The sequence below is a fragment of the Scomber scombrus genome, chromosome 19, assembly GCF_963691925.1.
Source record: "Scomber scombrus chromosome 19, fScoSco1.1, whole genome shotgun sequence".
Lineage (NCBI taxonomy): Eukaryota > Metazoa > Chordata > Actinopteri > Scombriformes > Scombridae > Scomber > Scomber scombrus.
In genome coordinates, this window is record NC_084988.1 from 7,659,684 (window position 1) to 7,682,947 (window position 23,264).

Consider the following 23,264-nt stretch of genomic DNA (forward strand, 5'->3'; position numbering starts at 1 on the left):
ACCTGTTTCAGCGCTCACATGGCCACCTGGCTTACTGGTATAAGACAGACTTGAAAAATTATGACCCTCTCCTTTAATGGCGCAGAAACATCTGAGAAAAGGCCAAGAAGCAACACATAAATATCTTCCATCATCTTGAGTCAATAAGGACTTTGTACCCGTGAAAACAACTATGACCAAAGCAGACACTCTGAGGTAAATAGGTACAAGTGCAGACCTCCATCCAGACAGCGGTGTTATACTGTAGCTGCTTCACGACCCAGCTGAGACAAGAACTCCTGTTTTCTGAATAGACTCCACAAAGGTAAATAAAGGGACGGATCTGTGAGCAGGAGAAACAAATAATAAACATTAATACAAAGTCGTCCGATTTTGGAATCATTGAAATAAACTATGATGCTGTTTCAGGTTTATTCAGATATTGTATGTCAAAACGAAATTGGATGGCGTGCATTAAAGAAGTGCAACAGCATTTGAGCAGTTTGTAATGTGTTGTCCAACTTTCTGAAGGAGAGAAAAAAACAGATGTAGAAAACAAGCTGGAGGAAGTGCAAAAAAAAGGGTATTTATAAAAATGTTTTTCAAGCGTTAAATCACAGATTATCGAGACACAATGGGAGTGTGTTTTGCAAAATGTTGCATGTAAACACTAAAGGACTCCGGACACACACCAGACCTGTGCGCAATATTCAGACTAGGAAATCCATTAGCTATACATCCTGCAGGAATTAACAAGAAATGCATTTTAAAGACCAATAATGTTGTTTAATTTATTTCATCAATTCTGTATATAAATGTACTTTCATTTTAATTCTCCTTATGCAAAAATAATATGTAACCGACTTCAGCACTGGCTAAAATGTAAGACTTTCATGATCAAACCCACTCACTCAGATTATGTGGAGATTCAGTAGATTATGTGCACACGAATGAGCATTATCTCCATCAAATCTGAGGACAATAAGAGGAGAGGAGGAAACTAATATTCGGTGTGCTGTCTCCCGCAGGCCCTTGGTCCATCACACGGCTCCACAATTTGTTTGACAAGTGATGCTGTGCCTCAACAGGCGGTTTGAACAATTCAATTCGACATGGACGATTTTTTTTTTTTGGCGTGTGGACTGTACAGGCATGTGACAGGCATGTAGAGTCTGCAAATCATGCGTGGAAGCCTGTTAGCAAAAGTAGCGCTTCGGGTCCGACAAGTAACAAAAAAAATGGAGTGAAGGTCTGCAGCCTAAATACGTATTTATTACAGATAACCTCTAGAATACATTACAGCCCATTGGCAAGGCCAACACACAGTGTGCTGACGGGATAATGATAAGCATATGATACTTCTTTAACCCACTTTAACACCTCCCTCTCCTAACCCCCTTCAATTTGCAAATAAGTGACTTTATTATTATTAGTAGTATCTTTTCGTGATAATATGCTAATAATAACAATAATAATAATAATATTAATAGTAATATGATCGAATCATTTTCAATTCTTTCTCTGAATTTAATAATAACATAATCTGTCTGACTGGATGGGAAATTTGAACAATGCTTTCAATAAACTGCAATTATTTCTTTCAGCCAGCGATATCCTGTTAATATCTTCCAGTCTCTTATGATGTCATTAATCGGATAAACACGCATAAAATGGGCGATGGCACCCTCTGCGTCTGCAGCGTAATGTCTCCTCAGGTGGACGGGCACGTAATCCACTGTGCATGATGTGTTTTATTAGAGAAAAAGGAGGATGAGAGGGGTCCGTTTAGTCTAAAAGGGCTAAAGATGGAGCAGTTTGCAGAGACCTTTGATCCCCCCCCCAACAACTGACCTTTTGTTATTTTAGCCACCAGAGGCACCTCAGTGGAAACAAGTTGAGCACGTTTCCCCGCGGTAAACATTATCCTTGACGCATTAGTGGCCTGGGAGCTGAGCAGGGTGGGCAGGTGGGGGGCAACAGCGGTGATAAAGTGGTATATATATTTGTTTTAAAAGGAGTCAACTAAGACCCCCATTCGGTCGTCATAAGGCAAATAACTCTAGTGTAAACAGCAAATATATCCATAAAAGCGTTATTTTGCGCCTTTAATTTTTTAATCTGTATAATATCAGAGATTTTAAGCCATCATGTAAAAGGTGGAAAAACTAAACAAAAAATGTAGGTATAGCACGTCTCTAGCACTCCATCACCCCCACCTCCCCCTCTCCAGTATCCAGCCCACAGAGCTGTGCGTGCTGAAACAAATACTGAGGAATACTTTGTGTACATTTTGGCCCCTCAGAGTCGCTTCGGTGTTTAATGTCAGCAGAGGTTTTCAACAATATTCCTAATTGCACGGCTGTACAGGAGCACCGTTTGATGTCTACACGCACGCTGATCCCTTTAGGTTGCTCAGAGATGAGGGTCAGTCATGCACCGTGGCCTTTTTAAAATATGACACGAGAAAACCCAAAGCATATGTCAAATGGGGAGAGAGTGGAGGCGCAAAGTTATGGCGTGTGTTTGTTTCTCGTGTCGGGAAGCAACAAATCTTTCTTATCGTTTCCAAGTGGGGGTTTCCATGTATGCGGAGGCAGTTAAGTTAGGAATAATCCCCCTTTTAAGATATTGCTCTACAAACTTTGCCACTGCAATGTAATTATGTGAAGGTTGAGACATAGCAGTTCATTTCTTTATCATATAATGCTCCTAAAAATATATACTGGCTGCGCGCAATTGGCACAAAAGGAAACATTTTGGCCTGTCCGGTGCAAAGCCTTAATGCAAATGAAATGAATTTACTAACTGGAAATGTAAATATATAAATTAATATATTGACTTAAACATAACAATTTAAAAGGTGGGATGTTCCTTATACACATACAAAGTTAAAATAAAAGAACACATATTTTAAAATTGACAGAAGAATTAAATTTGGCATGGGTACAATTCCTCCATTTATTTTCAAACTGCATGAGCAGGCAGGTTCTTTCCGCAGGTTTAACATTTGTCTCTTGACGGCCTCATTTTAAGCAAAACATCATCCTGTGAAGGATTTTATTTTTTTTTTGGCGTGTTTTACAAACTGCGGCACTCGTTGCTTGATGCGTAAAGGTGAATAAAAACGGGCGACGAGTGAGAAAAAAATAAGTGTGACAATCCTCAAACGCACGGACACACGATTTACACACAAAACACATCTCCCATCCAATTACATTACTCAAAACCAATCATTCATTTCCTCCCATTTCCTTAATGATGCCATTTAAAAGGTTGGGATGAAGGGTGGTGTAGTGGAGCGTAAAGCCACTCAAATACAGGTTTTCCAACTTTTTGTTTTCATAGTAAAACGTGGACATTTAGTTGAGATAGGAAGGTTTAATATTAGTTATAAAAACACGAGCAAATGACAACATAAAGTAATTGCACGCGGGGTTTTAGATGCACCAGTTCATGCGCTTTTCTGTAAATATTAATATTTTTTTCAGGTTTTAATTCGGTGTGATGGTCACCCTCTGGAGCTTTTTACCCAGCTTTTTATTTAGCGCCACATCAGTTTTGGAAAGGTGAAGATCTGATCCAAAATGTTGATATTGCACTATACTTACCTTATCTGTCTCAATAACAAACGCATTCATGGTGGTATATCCCCAGCTTTGCTTTCTGATGGGACAGAGCAGGACGAGGAGGAGGACGGAGGAGGGAGGGGGGTGGAGGTGAGGCTGGGGGGGATCTCTGTAGACTTGTCATGTCAAACTTTCTGACCAATAGCAACACCGAGCAGCACAATCTCGAAAGTCTATTGGAGAGTCCAGCCAATCGGCAGGGGAGAATCGTTGGAAGACCAGCCTCCTTATTTCAGCAGATTGAAATGTAAGCCTGTCGCCAGCGCCGTCAGGAAACAGATCGAGAATTTAGTTCCTCTTGTTCCTTATCGCGCAAGAAGATTTTCTTGGACGCGGTTTTGGACAGTGGACACGCTGGACGCGGAGCAGGACCCACGCAGGAGGCACAACCCGGACACCGTATTCTTCTTTTGCGGCTTTAACGCAATGGGTGAGTTCAATTGTGATTTTTTTTCTCTCTCTCCCTCTCTTCTCGTCAGGGATGCAGCAAAACTGTCCAACGGCAAGGTGGGAAATACAGCGAAGAGATTGTGTCTATGTGTTGTTTATGACGGCTCAGATTGGCTCAACTTTAATCCAGCGGGAAGAAACTAGTAGACTGAATTATTTCATGTGTCAGCTGCGCTTGATTTTTGGACACTGGACCGAAAAGTGAAGTTTAGCCTGTGTGTGCACGACAGCAAAACAGTCAGCTATTAGTTGATCCTTCTCATCCAAACACTAAACCTAAATAAAAGCCATACATTTGTATTTTAAAGTGAACATATTTTTGATTTAAAAAATACTTTAAACTCGCCCTTTACTTAAAGATGCACCATTCGTAATTGTGTTTTCTTGCAAATCAACTTTTAAAGAGACATTAAAGAGTTAAAAGCACACTGCTCTGATGAAGGACAAAAACCTCAATAACTAGAACAAAAACACAGTTTAATGCTTCACAACTTTGCTGCATTTGATAATCTATAGTGAATTATGAGTCTGGTTAGAACTATAAGGCCATATAAATAAGTGCTTTAACGTTGGTTATTAGCAACCAGTGGTGGGCCTCGGGTTGGTTACCTAATCGCTGTCTCATTGTTTTGCCCTTCTGTGTGTTTGTTTTTGACACCAGAGCCAGCTTTCGGTGAGGTGAACCAACTCGGCGGTGTTTTCGTGAACGGCAGACCGCTCCCCAACGCCATCCGGCTCCGGATAGTGGAGCTGGCCCAGCTCGGAATTCGACCCTGTGACATCAGCAGGCAGCTGCGAGTCTCCCACGGGTGCGTCAGCAAGATATTGGCCCGCTACAACGAGACCGGCTCCATCCTCCCGGGGGCCATCGGAGGCAGCAAGCCGCGGGTCACCACACCCACCGTGGTCAAGCACATACGGACATACAAGCAGAGAGACCCGGGGATTTTTGCCTGGGAGATCCGGGACAGGCTACTCGCCGACGGGGTTTGCGACAAGTTCAACCTGCCGTCCGTCAGCTCCATCAGTCGGATCCTCCGCAACAAGATCGGGAATCTGTCGCAGCAGAGCCAGTATGAGTCAGGCAAGCAGGGGCCTCACCCACCGCCACAGCCTACGTTACCATACAACCACTTATACTCATACCCGACGTCCAAAGTGCCCACTCCCCCCGGCATGCCCACCCTACCCGGACACATGGCCATGCACAGGATATGGCCTTCTTCGCACTCTGTGACAGATATTCTGGGGATACGGTCTATTACAGAGCAACAAAGTAAGCATGCCTGCATGGAGGGCGGTTGCATTTGTTTATTGCACAAGATTTATCCAACCTTCTGAGGGGTTTTGCCCGCAAGAGCGGGTAAAACCCGACTGTGTGTGCGTTTAAGAGAGGGAGTGGTTATATTTTTTCCTTTGAGTTACTCTAATTGTTTTTTAAAGCATAGGCTCCCAAAAATAAGTATTAGGACGTTATAAATTCACCGGCCTCAATGGAGAGAAAGCTTAAATGCCATTTGACCTGCCTGCTGATATTGATTTGAAAGGGAGGCAGGTTAGTTCAGAAACAGATGGCTTTGCTTGCAGTAATAATTAAGAAGCGGATGTGGAATATTAGAGGGACAGCTGAGGGAAAGGCGGTGAGATGAAGTGCATCAAAATGAGGTGTGCATAATGTTCGCCATGACTTTGGAGCCAGACATTTTGTGCTGCGTATTTTGATTCAGGCCTCAAAGAGCAAGCTCGCTGTAAGAGATATTTTCTTTGCTGCATTGTGTTGTGTTTGTCGTCCATGTGTCACACATGCAGGTAGGCCCAGATAACTTTGGCGCGCACTCAACAAGACCACAACTGTTTTGGAAACAGTGAAACGGGATCCGGCATAAATCAGTGTTAATGGTCGGCTCAGTGTTGTGGATGGGATTTTCTGAGAGCTTGTTTTCCAGTGGCAGGAGGGGAAGTGTTGTCAGTCCAGAGCAAGAGTCCTGCTGTCAGGATTCAGAGCTTCCATGCAGAAACACGCCCCGGCTCCTCTGCACCGCCGCCATGCGAACTTAACTCGGGCAATCTAAACAAGACAAATGTGAGGCAGATATCCACCAGAAAATCACAGCGGAGGAATGTGTTTTGAAAATATGGCTTTCTAAACTATTTATGCATTTCCAGATTATTTGCAGATGTTTGTGGCAGTCTTCTGAATGCCAGATAAAGTTGTTGTTGTTTTTAAAAAAAAAGTAGGATTCAGTGACTTTGCACCAGGATAATTATAATAAAGTCATTTGGAATTTATGAAAGATTGCAGATACAAAAGTCATATAAAACAATACAATATAGATATGATTAATGGTCATTTCACTTAAAGGTAATAATTCTGGAGATTTAATTTAATGCATAACACGCATGCGATCAAACACACACACGCACACGCACACACACTGCAGGCTGAATTTCTGTGGATGAATTCAAGCACATTAAAAAAAAGTTTTTCAAGATTTTTATTTTATTTTTTAAAGCTCTTTAACATTGGTGGCCTTGCTTTTCCTACTGTAAGCTTTGGGAACCGTGTATAATATGATCACACACTCACAAAAAGGAGAGAGACGGAGAAAGTAAATCTAATTTGTCACCAACAGGAAGACGTTATGGTGGGCTAAAATGACCCTGACCCACCAGAGAGTTGTCTCGCCCCTCTAGCCATCTTCAACTAGGCCTCGATTTGATCTCCAGGAGGCAGCATGTCCACTAAACGTTTAGACTAAACAATGTCGCTTCAAGCCAAGTGGAAAAACACGTAGATAATTTCACTTTCAGTTTGTTGATTAATGACTGGAGAACATTTCTGAAACTAACTGAGATTTTAAGATATGATGTCACTTATGGAGAATTTTTTTAAAAAGAGGGGAAAACATATTTAAATACTCGGTAGCAAATAATGTAGATTAATGTGATTTGAAACTAAAACAGACATTTTATTTGACTGAACACGAAAAAAGCAACTTTTTTGTAAAAATGTGACGCTCCAAACGCGAGCATGTGAGCCTGTGCGTAAAGTGACAAATGACCGCTCAAGTGCAACATGTCACAGGGTTTATTGTGTCTTATGGAGCCTGGCTGTGTGGGTCTTTTTTTCTCCTCTAACCTTAAAAACCCCTCTCTGACTTTCCTCTCTTTCTCTTTTGCCCCCCCCCCCCCCAGTTAGTGACAGTCCATCCTTTCCCAGCGCCAAACTAGAAGAATGGAGCGCTATAAACAGGACTAATTTCCCTCCAGCAAGTTCTCCACTAGTCAATGGCGTGGATAAACCGCATTTAGAACCTGAAGCAAAATACAAACAGGTAAAAAAAATAAAAGGGGACACCTCTCTTTTTTTTTTTTTTTTGGTAACCAAAACAGTCTATCCAAACGTTTGGCCATCAGGTTGTTAATGTACCTGTAGTCTTGAGTCATTTATGATATTTTAATAATTATGTGGCCTGGAAATTTCGCAGCATTAACGCACTCTTTCTGTTGGCTTGCTGGTAATGGGAATTTTTTTATTCATTACATTTTTAAAATAATATCTATTTATTATTATTTCAATTTTGGCTTAATAAGGCGCACTTCCTGCAGGTCCTGCTGTATGGTCAATGGGTCAATGATATAATTATTAGTAAGTTAAAGAGTTGTGGATAGTTATTCTGTTTATTAGTGTTTAGCTGTTTGGTGTCTTGACTATGTTTTTAAGTCGGTTGTGGCTGTTTTAACACTCCATAACTGTTAAGGCCCATAAGACCTATAGTCTATTTTCGGCTTACTGTAGTACATTGTAATGGGCTGAGTCCATGCAGGGTTTGAGCCAAGACATTGAACTGCATGGCATTGGACGTCGACCAGTGCGTCATTTTGTCTCATTTTGCTTTGTACGAGAAATTACAACAAAGAGCTATTTGGTGTAGAACAACTGTGGTGAAGGCCTAAACTCTCGGGACTTTCACTGTTTTGCATCGAGTTGTTAGAGTCGATAAATATATTGTACGTGAAAGCGTCAAATTCAAATGACTCCAGGTTCACGCTCAGATGAACGCTGAGTTTCCGTATTTCTACTTTAACCGAAATGAAGTAATTTTTTTAAAAATTTAGGTGCCAGAAATCAGATAGCCCTTATTTATATTTGTATTAATTTGTGTCTTATTTTCTGTAAAGATTTATTCCAGTAGTTTAGGCAAATGCATTCATGTGCCTTTAGGCCCTATATTTGGTTTTCCTGAGTAGGTAACAATTGAAGGGCTGTGACGATGACCGGAGTGTGTATGCGCGCATGCGTGTTTGTTTCTTCTTTTTTTACACAGGCTACACGATTCTCCTTACAGACAAAAAAAAAAAAAAAAAATCATGCCGCATAATTTATTTTGTCACTTTATCGCGGGCAGTTTTCACGCTCATTACGCAGAAAGCAGGGCTGAAACTATGAGATTAGGAGGGTTCAGAGTTGGACTACAGCACACAAGGGGACACACACTGACTGTCAGAGCGGTTAGCCAGCCAGCTATACAAAAACAGAAGTGAGCCATTAAATGCAGAAAATAACAACTCTATAAATTATAGAGTTTATTGCATGAAAAACAAAGGATGGTGCAGCGAGTTCAGTTTCTCCAAAACACTGGAGGATTGAGCGTGCCTTTGTCACACTGACTGACTTCATACAGGCACTGCAGCTTTAACACCGAATGTTAAATAGATCTGAAATGTTGGTTTGTGAGACAGACAGAGACAGTAAAAGAAAGAGAGAGAGAGATGTCATGCAGCGACAAAGATCAACATCACAGACTGAAAGGCCCTGATTTTTTCATCTACAGTTCATTTGCTTCAAATATGTCTCGATATTCACGCGTTTTCCTCTCATGTTTCATATTTGCTTAAAGCTTAAACAACACTACTTTATCCAAATTGGGAAACTGAAAACTTCTAAAGGTCATTTTTTTTATTTCTGTTACCGTGACAAATCTGAGTATAGGCCTAAACCGTATAACCTATACACTCTATGCGGTTAGTAATGTGTGGCCTATAGGAGCTGAGCGGGGTGCTGCGGGCAGATGCACCCAAGGGACTCTCAGGTTTTTCTCTGGGAAGAAGAAGAGGGGGATCATTAAAATAGATTTAAGGTTAAGCCAGGAGCGAAGTGCGCGAGGCGAACTCGAAGCCCCAAAAACGAATCAAACATCTACTCATAAAAAACAAAACGATCAAACCTAAACTCCAGTTTAAATATTTGTTCATGCTTAATTAATCTGCTTTTTTTTTTTTTTTAATTGAAACTTTAAAATAATGATTAGTTTTCCTGATATAAACATCGCGATCAGAGCGTGACCAGATGAATCCGTTTGTGGTGTAATTATTTGGTTGATTTATTTTATTATTCATAATTCAAATCTGCGTTACTTGTACTTAATAATAGTAATTCAAAACAGTACATTAAGTATTATAATTAACAAATATTATTATTAAAGAGAAGAAAAAAAAGAAGAAAAAAAAGAACCTGAACTGAATTTAATAATAACCAGTAAGTTATGAATACAATGCACAATTGTTTTGTTTTGTTTATTTTGCTCACATATTTCTACAAATACATTCTTTAACAAACTATAAGTGTATTCACTATAGATTGATGGTGCTGTACAAAATAACAAGTACAACTAAACAAATAAATGATGCACTAACACAACCTTTATACAGCTTCTAATGTGTTAATTCTGTTGACTTTGTGTCAGACAGGTGTTGATTCACATCTGTGCTAACTGAGACTGTAGTTAGTGGTGTTGTTTTAGTGGATTGCATTATACTGAAAGGTGTTTCCTGTTATTTTGTATATGCTGTATGTGTGTATGTGTGCACAGTTAGTGTGTGTTTTTCATTAGTGGAAGTTGAAATGATCTTTAGAAAGCTATTTAGTTAGGCTAATGGATTTAAATGAAAAAACATTTTTTTAAAACAAAGCTGAAGTCCTGTGTTGTACTTTATGAAAAAGAAGCTGCAGCATTATTGAGCCAAGTGAAGACACACTGACACCCACCAAAACACCCACAGTCAGACCCAAAGGCACCCACAAGCGCATGCATGCACACAACCAGTTTTTCTCTCTTGAGTTATGTTTAATAATCACCTCGAAATGTCAGCTAGGTGTGTCATTTTTCATATCTACTTTGAAGAAATGGCCGGTGATTCTGTCATTCAGGCAAATCTATGAAAATACGTCATAAAGAGAGAAAAGATCCCAATCGTAGAAATTATTCTCAGTAGTCGCAGACCACCCAAGCACAGAAATTCGGCCTCCCTGTTGAAATGCTTTGGTGAATTCCTCAAGTTAAGTCCTGTCGCTGTGCCAGAAAAGCAAAGCCCATTCATGCTTTCAAACCCTGTGCTCGCCTCATTCTCTATCATATTTCCCCTCTTCCTGGCCTTTCACTCTCAATCGCTCATGACATCTGTTTTGTGGCGCCCCCAACCACCCTGTCTCCCATCATCTGGCGTGGTATATCATCGCAGCCGGAGAAAAGTCCACTTTTGGTAGAAAACAAGTCCCATGCACACACAGGCAATCATGCGTATACAGTTTTTAATACATGTTTAATATGTTCCAGGGGCACGAGCGCATAATTGATCATTCATACTTTCATCAAAATTGGGAAAAATGGGTTTTTTTATGTGCTGGCTGTGATACCCAAGTTAGAATTTAAGTCTCTGCTGTTTATGATTCAACCAGCTTCACTTTTCCTCTGACTTTCTTCTACAGTTTGCCTCAGGTTTTCCCCATTACAGCTGCTTGTGTGTGTGTCTACCTAGTTTGGGGTGACTAAAATATTCTGTAATTTCTGACAGTAAAGAATCTTTCTGTGGCAAATAATTTACTTTTTTCAGCTGTGAGGAAAACCAATACTGGAATTTACTAACTGATTTTCAACACTAAGCAGTGAAGCTGATGAAAAATGTTTCTTCTCTATAAGGCACCTTTCAGACCTAATTTTTGCAGATTTTCACCTGCTAATTTTCTTTCTGCCCTCTGTTCCTCGCCCAGACGCCGAATGGATTGCCCACAGTGAACAGCTATGTCACAGTGCCCAGCATGCCTCCCTACCACCCTCCCACCCAAGTGTCACCCTACATGGGGTACAGCGCCACCACGTCGGCTTATGTGACCGGACCCACATGGCAGCCGGCCAGTGGCAGTGCTCTATCTCCCCACAGCTGTGACATCGCCACCCCTCTGGCCTTCAAGAGCATGACGGCCAACCGTGACGCCATTCACCCAGTCATTGCCTCGGCGCTGTGAGGTCAGCCCCAGAGACTGATGTGAGAAGAAGGGGCGTGAGGGGGGGAAGGGGAGTGAGAGATGGCGGAGGACAGGAGACACCGAGTCCGTCCCCTGTGGCTTCATTTCATTCCCACCGCCTCCTTTTCTATGAAGGACTCGGCCCCAGGACCCATATTTTCGCCGTCCCGTATGTGAACTCCCCCTCCCAGCTAGACACAGTCAGGCCAAAGACACATGAGGAATAAACAGTTGGTCAATTTTTTACTTCAAAGTTGTCTGAAAGAAAGAACTTGCAGGACAGGTGTACTGAAGGACAGATGTATGACTGCTACTCCATCCTTCAACACAGCTCCTCTCAGATTCTTTACTGCACACTTCTGCAAATGTCTTTGGGCAAAATGGGGTAATGTATAACTTCATGAATAAGAAATCAAAGAGGAAAAAACTTTGCATTAGTGTTTCAGGGTGCTTATTAATTGCTATTTTAAAAAAAATGTTTGTATGCTTTTTTTGTTGTTTTTTATGTTTTGATAAGTCTTATGGAGAATTGTTTTTCCACTTCTCTAAAAATGTAGCCTATGCAAGAGCTCCCGAGAGAAGTTCATGTTTATTTATTAGATTAAGGTACGTTGAATGAAGTGCAATTAGCCTTACAGACAGCATGGGAATCTCCACGCACGTTCAGACAAAATTGGCATTGGTCTTATGTTGGAGTCTATAGCATTAACAATTGACAAATGTTGCACAATGAAATTGAATGTATCTTATTAAATTGTTTGGCTGTTACTGGTCTCCATGGAGTTTGCCGCTTGTTTGGGGAATCCTCAACTCATTTTATTCTGAGAAGAAAGTACATCATCACACCTGAAAATATTTATTTTTCCCCTCTGCCAGTGCAGCTGTGGTAAATTCAGGATATTGTAGCCTACCAGCCTGTTTTACATGAGCAGGAAACTGCTTTTCATAAAAAATAAAAAAATGTGCGTGCTCATACAAGGCCTGAATGCTCTATTGCAATGCGTCACAGCTCACTAGGAAAGTTCATTAGAAATGCTTTCAGCACGCTAACACACACACACACACACACACATACACTCTCTCACACACACACACTCTCTCATACACACACACACACACCATATAAAGCAATTATTTTAATATCTTTTACCCATTCAAATAACAGCCATCTCATCTCATTTCTTTAAATATGGTTTTATCTATATTAAAAAAAATGTATTCTAAAATATTAGCAGAGTGAGAAAGGAAAAAATTGTTATAAAGAAATTCAAATATATATTATTTAATGAAAAGTATAAAATAAATCTTGTAGTTCGCGCAATGAAATTTTCTGTTGAAGGGGAAATGATATAAATATAAAATATAGTATTTCCTAATACTTCCATAAAATGTCTTAATTTCAATATTAATTATTTTGTCTTCAGTGAATATCACATAAGGGAGTGGTATTATTTTGAAAACCCTACAACTCTTTGCAAATATTAGTAAAAGTCGTCTGTTGTGTTACAGTTCCTAGTATTTAACTGTTATATGTCATAAATAATTTTTTTGTTGGGTTTAGGCGTGTGTAAGCCATCGTAAATTAGAACATCATTGTTGCATTAAAATTTGGGATTTGTGTGCCGAGGTCTGGTGGGGTGAGGTGGAGTCCATGTGCATTCAGAGAGCCACAAATAGGCTCATTGGCCTGCGGTCTCCAAGGTCATCAGACATGTGACCCACATGCGAACCTTCAGCAGCCACAAAAGGGCCAAATAGGGCTTGTCAGGGCCAATGCAACGTGTTCATTACAAAAGTAAAGCACACGGCCCGGTTGACAAATGACATGTTTGCAAAATGATGCAAAAATACTTTCAAGAATGTTTAGAGGGGGGGAAAATGTACTGTAATAAATTATGAGTGAGTCTGGCAAGTCCTGTCTAGCCCCACAGTGGAAACCAGACTACTGAGATTTAAACAAACTGGGCTTCATGAAGTAGGAGATGAATAACTTGATAAAAATCGCTCACCTGCTCTTTTACATAGCACTACCTGCTGCTGAGAGTTAAGAGGGTGCCCATGTTTCCATTCCTCCTGTGTTACAGCATAAACAGTCCCTCCATGTGACTGTGTCAACAGTCCTCCCCACGCAGGGGCTGATTTGACTTGGAAAGCACTCTTCCCCGCATCCAGTGGTCACGGACCGTTGCTCAGGGATCGTAGTGTTTTTTTGACCGTATGTGAACCACATCACAGGGACGTGATGATCATACACTCGCTGTACCAGCCAGCCCTCACGGCCACCCCTACCATCTATCATCCATCATGTACAGTAAATGATAGTTACAACCAGCTTTCTGCCGTGAAAGGACAAGAGTGGCATGAAAAAGTCGTTACATGCTGTTTTTTTGCCACAGCCTACACACAACAAGGCCAAACAACTTTTCCTTTCAACTAAGCTATATGAACTGAGCACAATCTTGTTAGTCTGCTCTGACTCATACAACAAAATTAAAATGTGGTCGTCTTAATTGACACCAGTATTTAAAAAATAGGAACAGTGTGTTTTCTAGACAGGAGGAATAGCTTCTCAAAAGCCTAATGTTGGGTCAGCTTTATGGAAGCGAGGACTAAAGGCGTAGTTTTAAAAATAGGGGCAGACACGTGTTTATAATTAATGATGTTGAGTCTGACTTCAGTGTCATATGGTTATCTTTATTTCTCCACATGCAATCAGAAACAAGACAGCTATTTCCAAAGTAACACAGAACAGGGTATGTAACACTGGCTGCATGCAGCTCTTCATGCGTGTTTCTGCTCACTGAACATTTTTACAAGAAGCTGACAACAGCCAGAATGTTTTCTTAATGCCTTAAAACAGCAACATTGAGCAGACAGGTGAGTAAAACCTCTTAAAAAGAGGGAAAAAATTGCTGTATTAAGCACATGGTTCCATGTCTTTGGTATGTCTGCATGTGGCGTCCATATCCAACCAAATGGACATGAATCACTGCTTTTTTACACCTACTGTAAATCCTGGACATTTTAATATATATTAATCATTAACCGTGCCTGCACTGGGAGAGACAGGTACAGCCATGTCCAGGTTGCAGGCTTGTCAAAGCTGAACAACTGAATTGAAATGTTACGGGTGAAGATGAGGAAGGTACATGGCAAGGGTGTGAAGAAAATGAGGAGAAGGGGACTTTGCCGCTGATGATTTATGATTAGGACGGTTTGCAAGGAATTCAGGTGAAGGGTGGTTCTGTTGCCTAGCTACCTGCAATACATGCGGCACATGTTACAAGCTGTCAAGTTTGAAACAAACATTTGCATTCAGCACTCCATTACAGAAAGCGCAGGTTAAGCGCTTACAATTCCATCAGTCTGCAAGCCGCAGTTGTTAGTCTATCACCACAGGCCCTCGGGCAAAAAACCAGAAGCCGTTCCATTTTGGCAGAGAGAAACTCCCACATTAATGATGACTGTCAAATGGCAACGTGGCTCAGTATAAGCTACTACCAGATGAGGTTAAGATGAGTCTCTTATAGAGCAACCACTACCCCTAGGGCTGTGCAACAGGTGTGTGTGTGTGTGTGTGTGTTTGCATGTGTGTGAGGGTGCATATTTGTGTAAGAGATAGATTGGTAGAGGGAGAGAATGTGTGCGGTAACCCCCCCATTCCTGCAGCCACATTTGAATTTCTTCAGCTTGTTGTTTTAGCTTGCACTGAGCTATGCTCAGGCAACGTCTCCACACCACCAAGAGAGTGAAAGACAGAGAAAAGACTGACGCCAGGTTGAGTAATACAACTCCAGTGACTGACAGGTTCTCAAACAACAAAGTGCTCTGATGGGAAAAGACAAGGAAGAGGGTGATGAAGTGATAAACTGTAGGAAGGTGATATGCTTATATCAATGCCAAGATGGGACACTCCCAGAAGAGGCAAACATGCAACAATACAAACTAGTTATGGTGCTTCACACACACACACACACACACACACACACACACACACACACACACACACACACACACACACACACACACACACACACACACACACACACACACACACACACACACACACACACACACACACACACACACACACACACACACACACACACACACACACACACACACACACACACACACACACACACACAGAGAGAACAAGTGAGAGGTTACATTTTTTTCTTTTTATTTGTTACCAATTCATGCAAGTACATTTCACCACATGATAACGGAATAGTCAAATTAACACAAATTCCTACCAATAATAGCTTGAAAAACACAGATTTTATACTAGTCCAATTTATAGGTGGTACATGAAAAATATAAATCTTAAAAATGTTTTAAAAAGTTCTGCAATAGGCCTCCACAATATCAGTGTATAAGATTTGTAAGGCACTGTTGCGGTTATTTGGTTTCTTTGAAATGCAAAGCTTAGTACTGTAGGTGTGATCACAGTATATATTTGTGATCACGTGTGCGTGATGAGTATGAAACGTATACATACAGTCGCATATATGTGTGCACATAGGCTCCACGGCTACAGTGGGTGGTGTGCTGATTTCAAAAGCTGCCTCTTAATGAGCAGTTTACATTAAAACACGAGTGATGTTTGATGGAGATGGATGATCCGCTGAGCCCAGCAGAGCTCTGGTCAGGTCGGTCGAGGAAGTGAGGCTCATCTGAACTCAATGTGCGTTCAAGTTTTGTCATATAACATGTGCTGTGCAGCTATATAAAGATGATCTATACGTGATCGCTTTGTAGTGGGTCTAGAGTTTGTGATTGTCATGTAAACATGCGCTCAGTCTATTCTTGCCATTTTTTTTATTTGAAACTGAACATTAAAAGCTATTGATCAAGTAATAAAAACTTGTGTTCTGCTATAAATATATTTGCCAACACTGCAGCTGTTTCCAGCCGTGTTGCAGCACCTCTTGAGAAACCGCCTTTGAATGCAGCATCTAAAGAAAAACCTACCATCATCTTATATTTATTGCAGTTCTGTATATATTTAAGGGTAAAAAAGAAACTGATTTGGTTGGTCCTTACTGAAGTCAGTTAACAATGACTTAGCATTGAGGCACAATATGTAAGGCACTCTTTTCCTGTCTTTTTTATTTTTTGTTTTACCAGTTCTTCTGTAGCCATCCAGACACATATTCATAGACCAGCAGCATCACTGCTCCACCTGTAGCCAAACAGAGGAGAGCCTCAGTTAATCAACCAATACTTCCCTCCGACTGAATGAACAGGGTGACCTACCTGTCCAATAGGAACTAAGTTTTACTGTCACATGATCTAAAATGCAGCTTATGAGGTTTTTCAGCCCAAACAAGTAAGATTTCTCAGGGACACAGGAATGTGTTATAGATGAGTAACACATGTTTGTTCTAATTAAACAATGAATCTTTGGATAGTTATAAAAAATAAACAAATACAATAATGTTAGTGAGGCAATAATAAATCAAATATTCTAACAGGGAAGTAGTGCTTGTCCCTGTCTCATTTCATTGGAAACAGTCATGCAAAGTTGAATTTAGCGTTAACGTGTTTCAGGAAACTCTGCCTAGATTAACAATTAACAATTTACGAGTTCAGCATAAAAAAGTATTTTTAGTTCAAAGATGTTAGTTTATTTGCTAATCAGAAAACCTATTATTCCAAAAAAAAAAAATACTAGGTCAATTTCAAATTGAAACTTTTTCAATCTGTTGCAAAAGGCAATATATGATTATAAGCATGATTTTAATGTCAGTAATAAGGATTTTGTTTTGTTACCTGGTCCAAGCCTCATTATCTTGGGCACCAAACCCTTGTATAGTGCCATGTACCTATAGGAAAGAAATACAATGTTAATGTTGTGCAAATACAAAATACCAAAGATAAAATGTGAAAATAGTGTCAAGAATTAGTTTGAGGCTATGAAGTATGTGTGCACTAGGGTACTTGCATATATATATATATATGTATGTATGTATGTATGTATGTATGTATGTATGTATGTATGTATGTATGTATGTATGTATGTATGTATGTATGTATGTATGTATGTATGTATGTATGTATGTATGTATGTATGTATGTATGTATGTATGTATGTATGTATGTGTGTGTATGTGTGTGTGTGTGTGAGGCAAATTCTTTCCTGGCTGTCTGTCTCCTGGCCTGCCTGTCTCTCAGCCTGTCAGGTACATAGTTGAGCTCTAACGGCGAGCGCTGGTGAGTACCTGCCTCTTAATTCATTCAAGGTGATCAGTGGCTGCCTGCCTCCGCCTCGTGCTCTCTGTCCCACTCCCTGCCCCCGCCACTGATGGCGTTAATAAGGCTCGACCCACTTCCTCCCTGGCCCTCTGTCTGATTAGATTGACCCGTGGAGCGCCGCGCGGCTCGTTAGGGTCTGCTTAACGACGTCTCCCATAGGGACCACTAATTAGCTGGGACTGTGTTGTGTTAGAGCAGGGGACTGGATGTGGCGGAGGGGGCACCCTCTATGCACCCCTGCGACGACAGCGTTTCAGTGCCGTTCCTGCAGCAGCCCCCAAGGCTCCTGTGTCCACTAACTACAAACATCTCGCTGGCCCTTGTCTAGTGTAGCTGCATGGGGGAAAGTGGAAAGCCTGGGGCAATTGCTAACATAACATACATCTTTCCTTGAAGCTTCCATTTAGAGCTGTCATTCTCAGCGGCTTGAAAATATGTTAACATTTACTGTACAACTGACAGACTGCAGAAATGTATGATCACACACGTGGGGAATAAAGCCCAGAATGTAACGTCACTATTTTGTTTCCATTCATCGGATCACAGCTTTGCATCAAGCTATTCATGGACTTCCCCTGCAGTAAGAGACGGAAACTCACACCGCACAATCAAACCCTGCTAACTTGTAGCTGCAGCTGCTACATTTGTCTTCTCTGACAGCCAGTTTTGGCAGATAACCCACAATCAATTGCTAACAAAACAGACCAAGTGCCTCATTAATTCTTGGATGCACCAGCCTTTAAGGCCAGTGACATCTTTTTAAAATTTGTCCAAAAGGATCCCCTACTAATCCACCCGTTGTTCATACCCCTCCTCCCGGTACACCAGTGCCATGGTCTGGAAGCAGGTGCGGTACTTGATCTCTCCTGGCACCGGCTGGGGGCCTTGGATGCGGCTCTTGGCTACGTCAAAGGGAATGTTCACGCAGGAGGAGATGGTCCCGGACACCAGGCCAATAGTAAACTTCCTCAGAAACTCAAGGGTAGGGTCCTAGTGAAGAACAGGAGACATGAGAATAAAATAACCCACAATTTTAATGGAAACATTTCTAGAGTGGGCATAAGATACATTTAATGGCACAAAATATAAATAGTATAAAACCGTAGGTATTGAGAGAGAGTTAGCAAAATAAATCGTGAGACATTATGTGTACGCGGTATGTATGTGAGCGAAATCCAGGGAGAGTGTGAGGGGGCTTGTGCATATGATTGCAAAGCTGGCATGAAAGCCCTGATCATTTTATGGTAGCGGGGGGCAGATTAGTGCTTCCTGACTGTGGCACAGCATTCTGATTGGCTGAACAGAAGCACATGTTCTTTGGGGAGCCAAGACAGAGGATTTATAAACAGGGTTCATGCCGGCAGACTGGGGAGGCATATGGGGACAATTTGGGTAATTGGGCTGTGACTCGGCACAGGGGTATTACTGTACCAAAGAAGCCCAGATTCAGAGAGCTCTGACGGCTAATTGGCCAGGATATTTTTACAAATGACAGCAGCCTCTCTGGTCCAGGCCTTTCTCAAGCGGCTGGACACCCTGAGAGCCGAGGTAAATCAACAGCTAATCCCACTTCTTCTCTTTTTTTTAAGTGGGATGTGGGGAATGGGGTAACTTACCCTTGGCCTAAGTACACCCATCAACCGACTTCCTAACAGCCTTAAGCAAACATCTCCTCACACATTCATTTGTGAATGATGGCAGTGTGTTATCTGCCTCGTCTGTACTATTCAAATGACGATATGAGAGAAGACTGAGCCTGGCCGGCTGAATTTGACTATGGACATGTTTGAGTTACAAGCTCATTGCTCATGTTGCTGACAAAAGGGCTTTGGAGAAATGCCACTATCAACCGAGCCAGTAAGCTGTCGGAGGCCACAATATTTATCCTTCGCTGCCTCAACAATGGCGGTCATTAGCCTCTCACAAACAGGATCATTCCATCAATGTACATACCAATGGATCATTCCCAAAAGCAACGGCCACAATCTAAGAACAGAGCTATTTGAGTCATCCAGCCACATAATTATCATTCACAGAGGATGACCACTTGGTTCTCTGTACATCATGCGTCACTGGAAAAATGTTGAAAATATAGCTGAGCCTGAGCTCCCACTGTAACCTTCTCTTGAAAATAGTACCGTTGTCTGCTTCCAATTAGTTCATTGGAGTTAATCTAATGCTCGAGTTTGTACATGTGGAACTGGCGTATGGTAACGTTTCCATTAAACAAAATTAACTTTTGTTTGGGCCATCAGGCCCTGCCGGATGTGTAATCTGAAACTTTGAGGATGTTATGAAGAGCAAACAGACGAGGTATTAGTGGGGCTGATCTTACAAGCTCCTCTCTGATTTTTGCTTCCTCCTTGCCATGGCAGTCAGGCTACCTAATCATACTGTCAAACACTTGCTGTTCCCCACTTGCTAGGTGGTTGGGACACATGCATATCATATAGCCAGAGGTTGGCAAAAATTAGGTGTAGTCAAGGTTACAAACACCAAAACAAAGCTGAAGTGGTGTGAGGCTGTCAGTTGACCCAGAGTTTGCATTTGTGGGGGAAAACTAAAACAAGGCAGTATGGTCATAGATTTTGATTGGCATGTTACCGGGTTGGTAGGAATAGCATCCTTGACATTGAAGTAGAAGCCAAAGTAGATCATGTTAAAAACTCCATGGCGTCCGAGTGTTGATGTTAATCCTTTATTCAGGCCCCTCAGTCCGAAGCCATCGGTATTAATGATGCGTCTTGCTTGAGAAAAAGAGGAGGGTTGCTGTATTGGAGAGAGTGAATTCAAAAAGGAGGACATGTCAGAGAGTAACGAAAAAAAAAATGAGTCTCTGGAGAAATGTCCACATTACAGACAGTTTACAAGACGGTATTTTATTTCGATGAACCTCTTTGAAGGAATCTCTGTTGGCCTGGAGACTGACTTTCACCACCTCAAACGGATTGACGACAACAGCCTCAGTCAAGCCTGCGCCGAGGCCTGCTGCAGACAGCGCCTGGAGGGGGGAGATGGACATGATTTAGGAGTGAGAATGCGGGGATATCATTTGGGTGGAGACAGAGCAGAATAGACACATTGATGGAGAGAATGAGCGAGATTTCCAGTGTCAGGCTGCAAGGGCTCAACACTGACTTGTAGTTTCGCTTTCAGAAACTTGTTCCCCAAGTCTCTTTGTCTTGTCTAAAATGAACATTTACTTCTGTCACGTCTGTCGTTGCTATCATTTGACAAATATTTGATGACACACAAGACACCTCTGTTTGTTATTATTTGTCAAAATGTTTGATGACAGACAGGAGGGAGAAGGAAGTAAAAGAAAAGTAGTAGGAATCTCAGTGTAATAGGAAACTGTTTAAGGTTTAGCATTAAAAAAAAGAAAGAAGTGAAAACTGAATTCAAGGCAAAGATTAGAAACTATTTTCGTATAACTAAAGCACTGAAATTAATTTTGTGTCATCTGATTAAATATAAGATGTAACACCACATATTTATAAATGCATATCCCGGATATGTTATTAATAAATGGAGGTAGCAGCGCAATATGTCTGCATGTAGGTGTGTGCGTGTGTCGGTGCGCGTGCGTGTATGTGTGCGTGCTCGCAGGGAGGCGTAATGGGAACATGTCAAGAACGTGTCTATAGCTCATTACTCTTCCTGCCTCTTTATCCTGCTGTCAGAGCCCCGGGACCCATCTTCTCAGACATGCCTGGCAATGTTTACACAGCCAGCCAGCCACGTTTTAATTCCTTATTTGTATTATTACTGTGTGTGTCCTCATTAATCAGATTGAAGGAATTCAGCTGTGCCATGCTGAATAGGAGAGAGAGAGAGACACATTCAGAAGCAATCTGTAATTCACTCGCACTAATGATCTTATGTGATTACAGTACTTGATATGTGGGGGCCTCTGGGGGAAATGGGGTTAGAAGCACTTGAAGAGGAAGAGGAGGAGATAGGAGGAGGAGGTGGAGGGGGGGAGAGAAAGAGCATGATGGATGGGACAGGTAAACATTTCTCCAGCAATGGCTGTAAAAACAAGCCAGTGATATGTGCCATGCCGAGGCAGTATCGACTCTGAGTTACAGGTAAGCCATCCATCACGTCTGACACTTGGCTGCCATCTGAATAGGTAGTGTGTGGTGACCGCACCCGTACAACATGAATCTGTCTTCCTTTAAACTCTGACTCAGTGTAACAGAAACCAGATCAGTAAAGAAGGTTGGATGTTCACTGGCTGTGGTGTAACCAGTCCCCAGGATTAACACCCCTGAGCAAACATACAGCGTGACCTATTTAATTAGGACAACGAGAGGAATGTCATTATTTTTGGCTCTACTGCAACACATTGAATTTGAAATGAAACAATTAATATGAATTTGTTTGGGGTGGGGGCTGTGATCTTTAAATAGTTAATATGATGTAGAGGTGGACACCCTCAGATTATAGTTTGTTTTTTAATCTCATTGTCATCTTTTTATTTCAAATGCAGCGTGCTAGACTTCCAGTATGAAACTATTAGTGAAAAAAAAACTAGCTGGTAATGTTTTAGGAAAATGACATTTGAATTTTTTACTTATATTTAGTCTTTTTTTTCTCCCCAGTTTTAAATTTTGCTTGTACTAATCACCATTTTTTTCTTTCACACTGGCAACCAATAAAATCAAAAGGAAACAATGCCCCTGTAATAAACGAAAAAGGCTCCTGACAAACTGCCAGTTACATTGGCTTTACACAGGGTGTCAACAACTATACTTTTACAAACTTTTTTTCTTCTGACTGCTCTATTGCCTGGAGTAAAACTCATATTGCACGGGTTCAGGCAGAGACATGAAATAATTAGAGCCACCCTGATCAGCTGATTACCAGCTGATGTCTCTGAATATCAGCTACACACCCATTCGTGTAAGAGGCGGTTTATTCAAATGCTTTCTACTTATTATGAAGTGAAGCTGGAGGCAAAATCAACAATCATGTGGTTTAATCAATTTGTTTGGAGAGGGATTATAATTCTCTCACAACACTACAAACTAAAATGTAGCCGTACGTTATTGATTTAACTTTGTTCATAGACTACTATTCTATCTATGATACCAGACATTTGAATTCATTAACTAGTCGTCATCTAGGAAGTTTTCATATGTGTATAAACACCTGACAAAACTTTATGCCAGCTTAATTTTGTGTTGGATGGCTCCGTGTTTAGGCAGGAAAGCTGCCATTATGCCAGTTTTATAATATCCATGACAGTACATTTTGAATAATTATTTAGGCTAGAGTTATTATGATTATTATAACAATAATATGATATTCCATCACAGGTGCAGACAGAGTGAATGAATAAAAAATAATCTAAGTGTTCTTTTACATTAGGTGAATTCAAACATGAAACAGCATTGAAAACAATACATTGACAGAAAAATGTACATTAATACTGGCTGGTAATATTCTTGGCATTTGCCGTTGGTAAGCCAGGCCTCTGGCAGGTGAAGTTGAAAAAAATGATTTCTGACACTGGGTGTAACGCTCTTCCCGCTCCTCTGTTGTGTGTGAGTGTGAGTATGAGTGTGTGTGTGTGTGTGTGTGAGAGAGCGTGTGTTTATTTTTCAGGTGAGAGTGTATTCAGGTGTTCCTGTGTCTAA

At 41.1% G+C, this 23,264-nt stretch overlaps 2 protein-coding genes across 2 annotated transcripts in view; one reads left to right on the forward strand and one right to left on the reverse strand.

Moving 5' to 3' along the window:
• The first annotated feature begins 2,918 nt into the window (after nt 1–2,918).
• On the forward strand, nt 2,919–11,361 carry pax9 (paired box 9). The gene is made up of 5 exons (XM_062440841.1): nt 2,919–2,922; nt 3,751–4,035; nt 4,717–5,331; nt 7,251–7,390; nt 11,107–11,361. Exons 1-5 carry the CDS (start codon nt 2,919–2,921, stop codon nt 11,359–11,361), a joined length of 1,299 nt encoding a protein of 432 aa, XP_062296825.1.
• Nucleotides 11,362–15,527: 4,166 nt separating this feature from the next.
• Nucleotides 15,528–23,264, reverse strand: part of slc25a21 (solute carrier family 25 member 21) — a 92,444-nt gene continuing 84,707 nt past the window's right edge. Inside the window, exons 7-11 of the mRNA XM_062440055.1 lie at nt 20,513–20,620; nt 20,224–20,388; nt 18,428–18,609; nt 17,137–17,189; nt 15,528–16,546 (exon numbers count right to left, since the gene is read on the reverse strand). Coding sequence (XP_062296039.1) covers nt 16,485–16,546; nt 17,137–17,189; nt 18,428–18,609; nt 20,224–20,388; nt 20,513–20,620 — 570 coding nt within the window. The 3' untranslated portion in view covers nt 15,528–16,484. The remainder of the gene's footprint in view (nt 16,547–17,136; nt 17,190–18,427; nt 18,610–20,223; nt 20,389–20,512; nt 20,621–23,264) is intronic.

Coding starts and splice junctions, on each gene's coding strand:
- pax9 (XM_062440841.1), top strand. Junction 4,036..4,716: donor TTGCGGCTTTAACGCAATGG/GTGAGTTCAATT, acceptor TTTTGACACCAG/AGCCAGCTTTCGGTGAGGTG. Junction 5,332..7,250: donor GTCTATTACAGAGCAACAAA/GTAAGCATGCCT, acceptor CCCCCCCCCCAG/TTAGTGACAGTCCATCCTTT.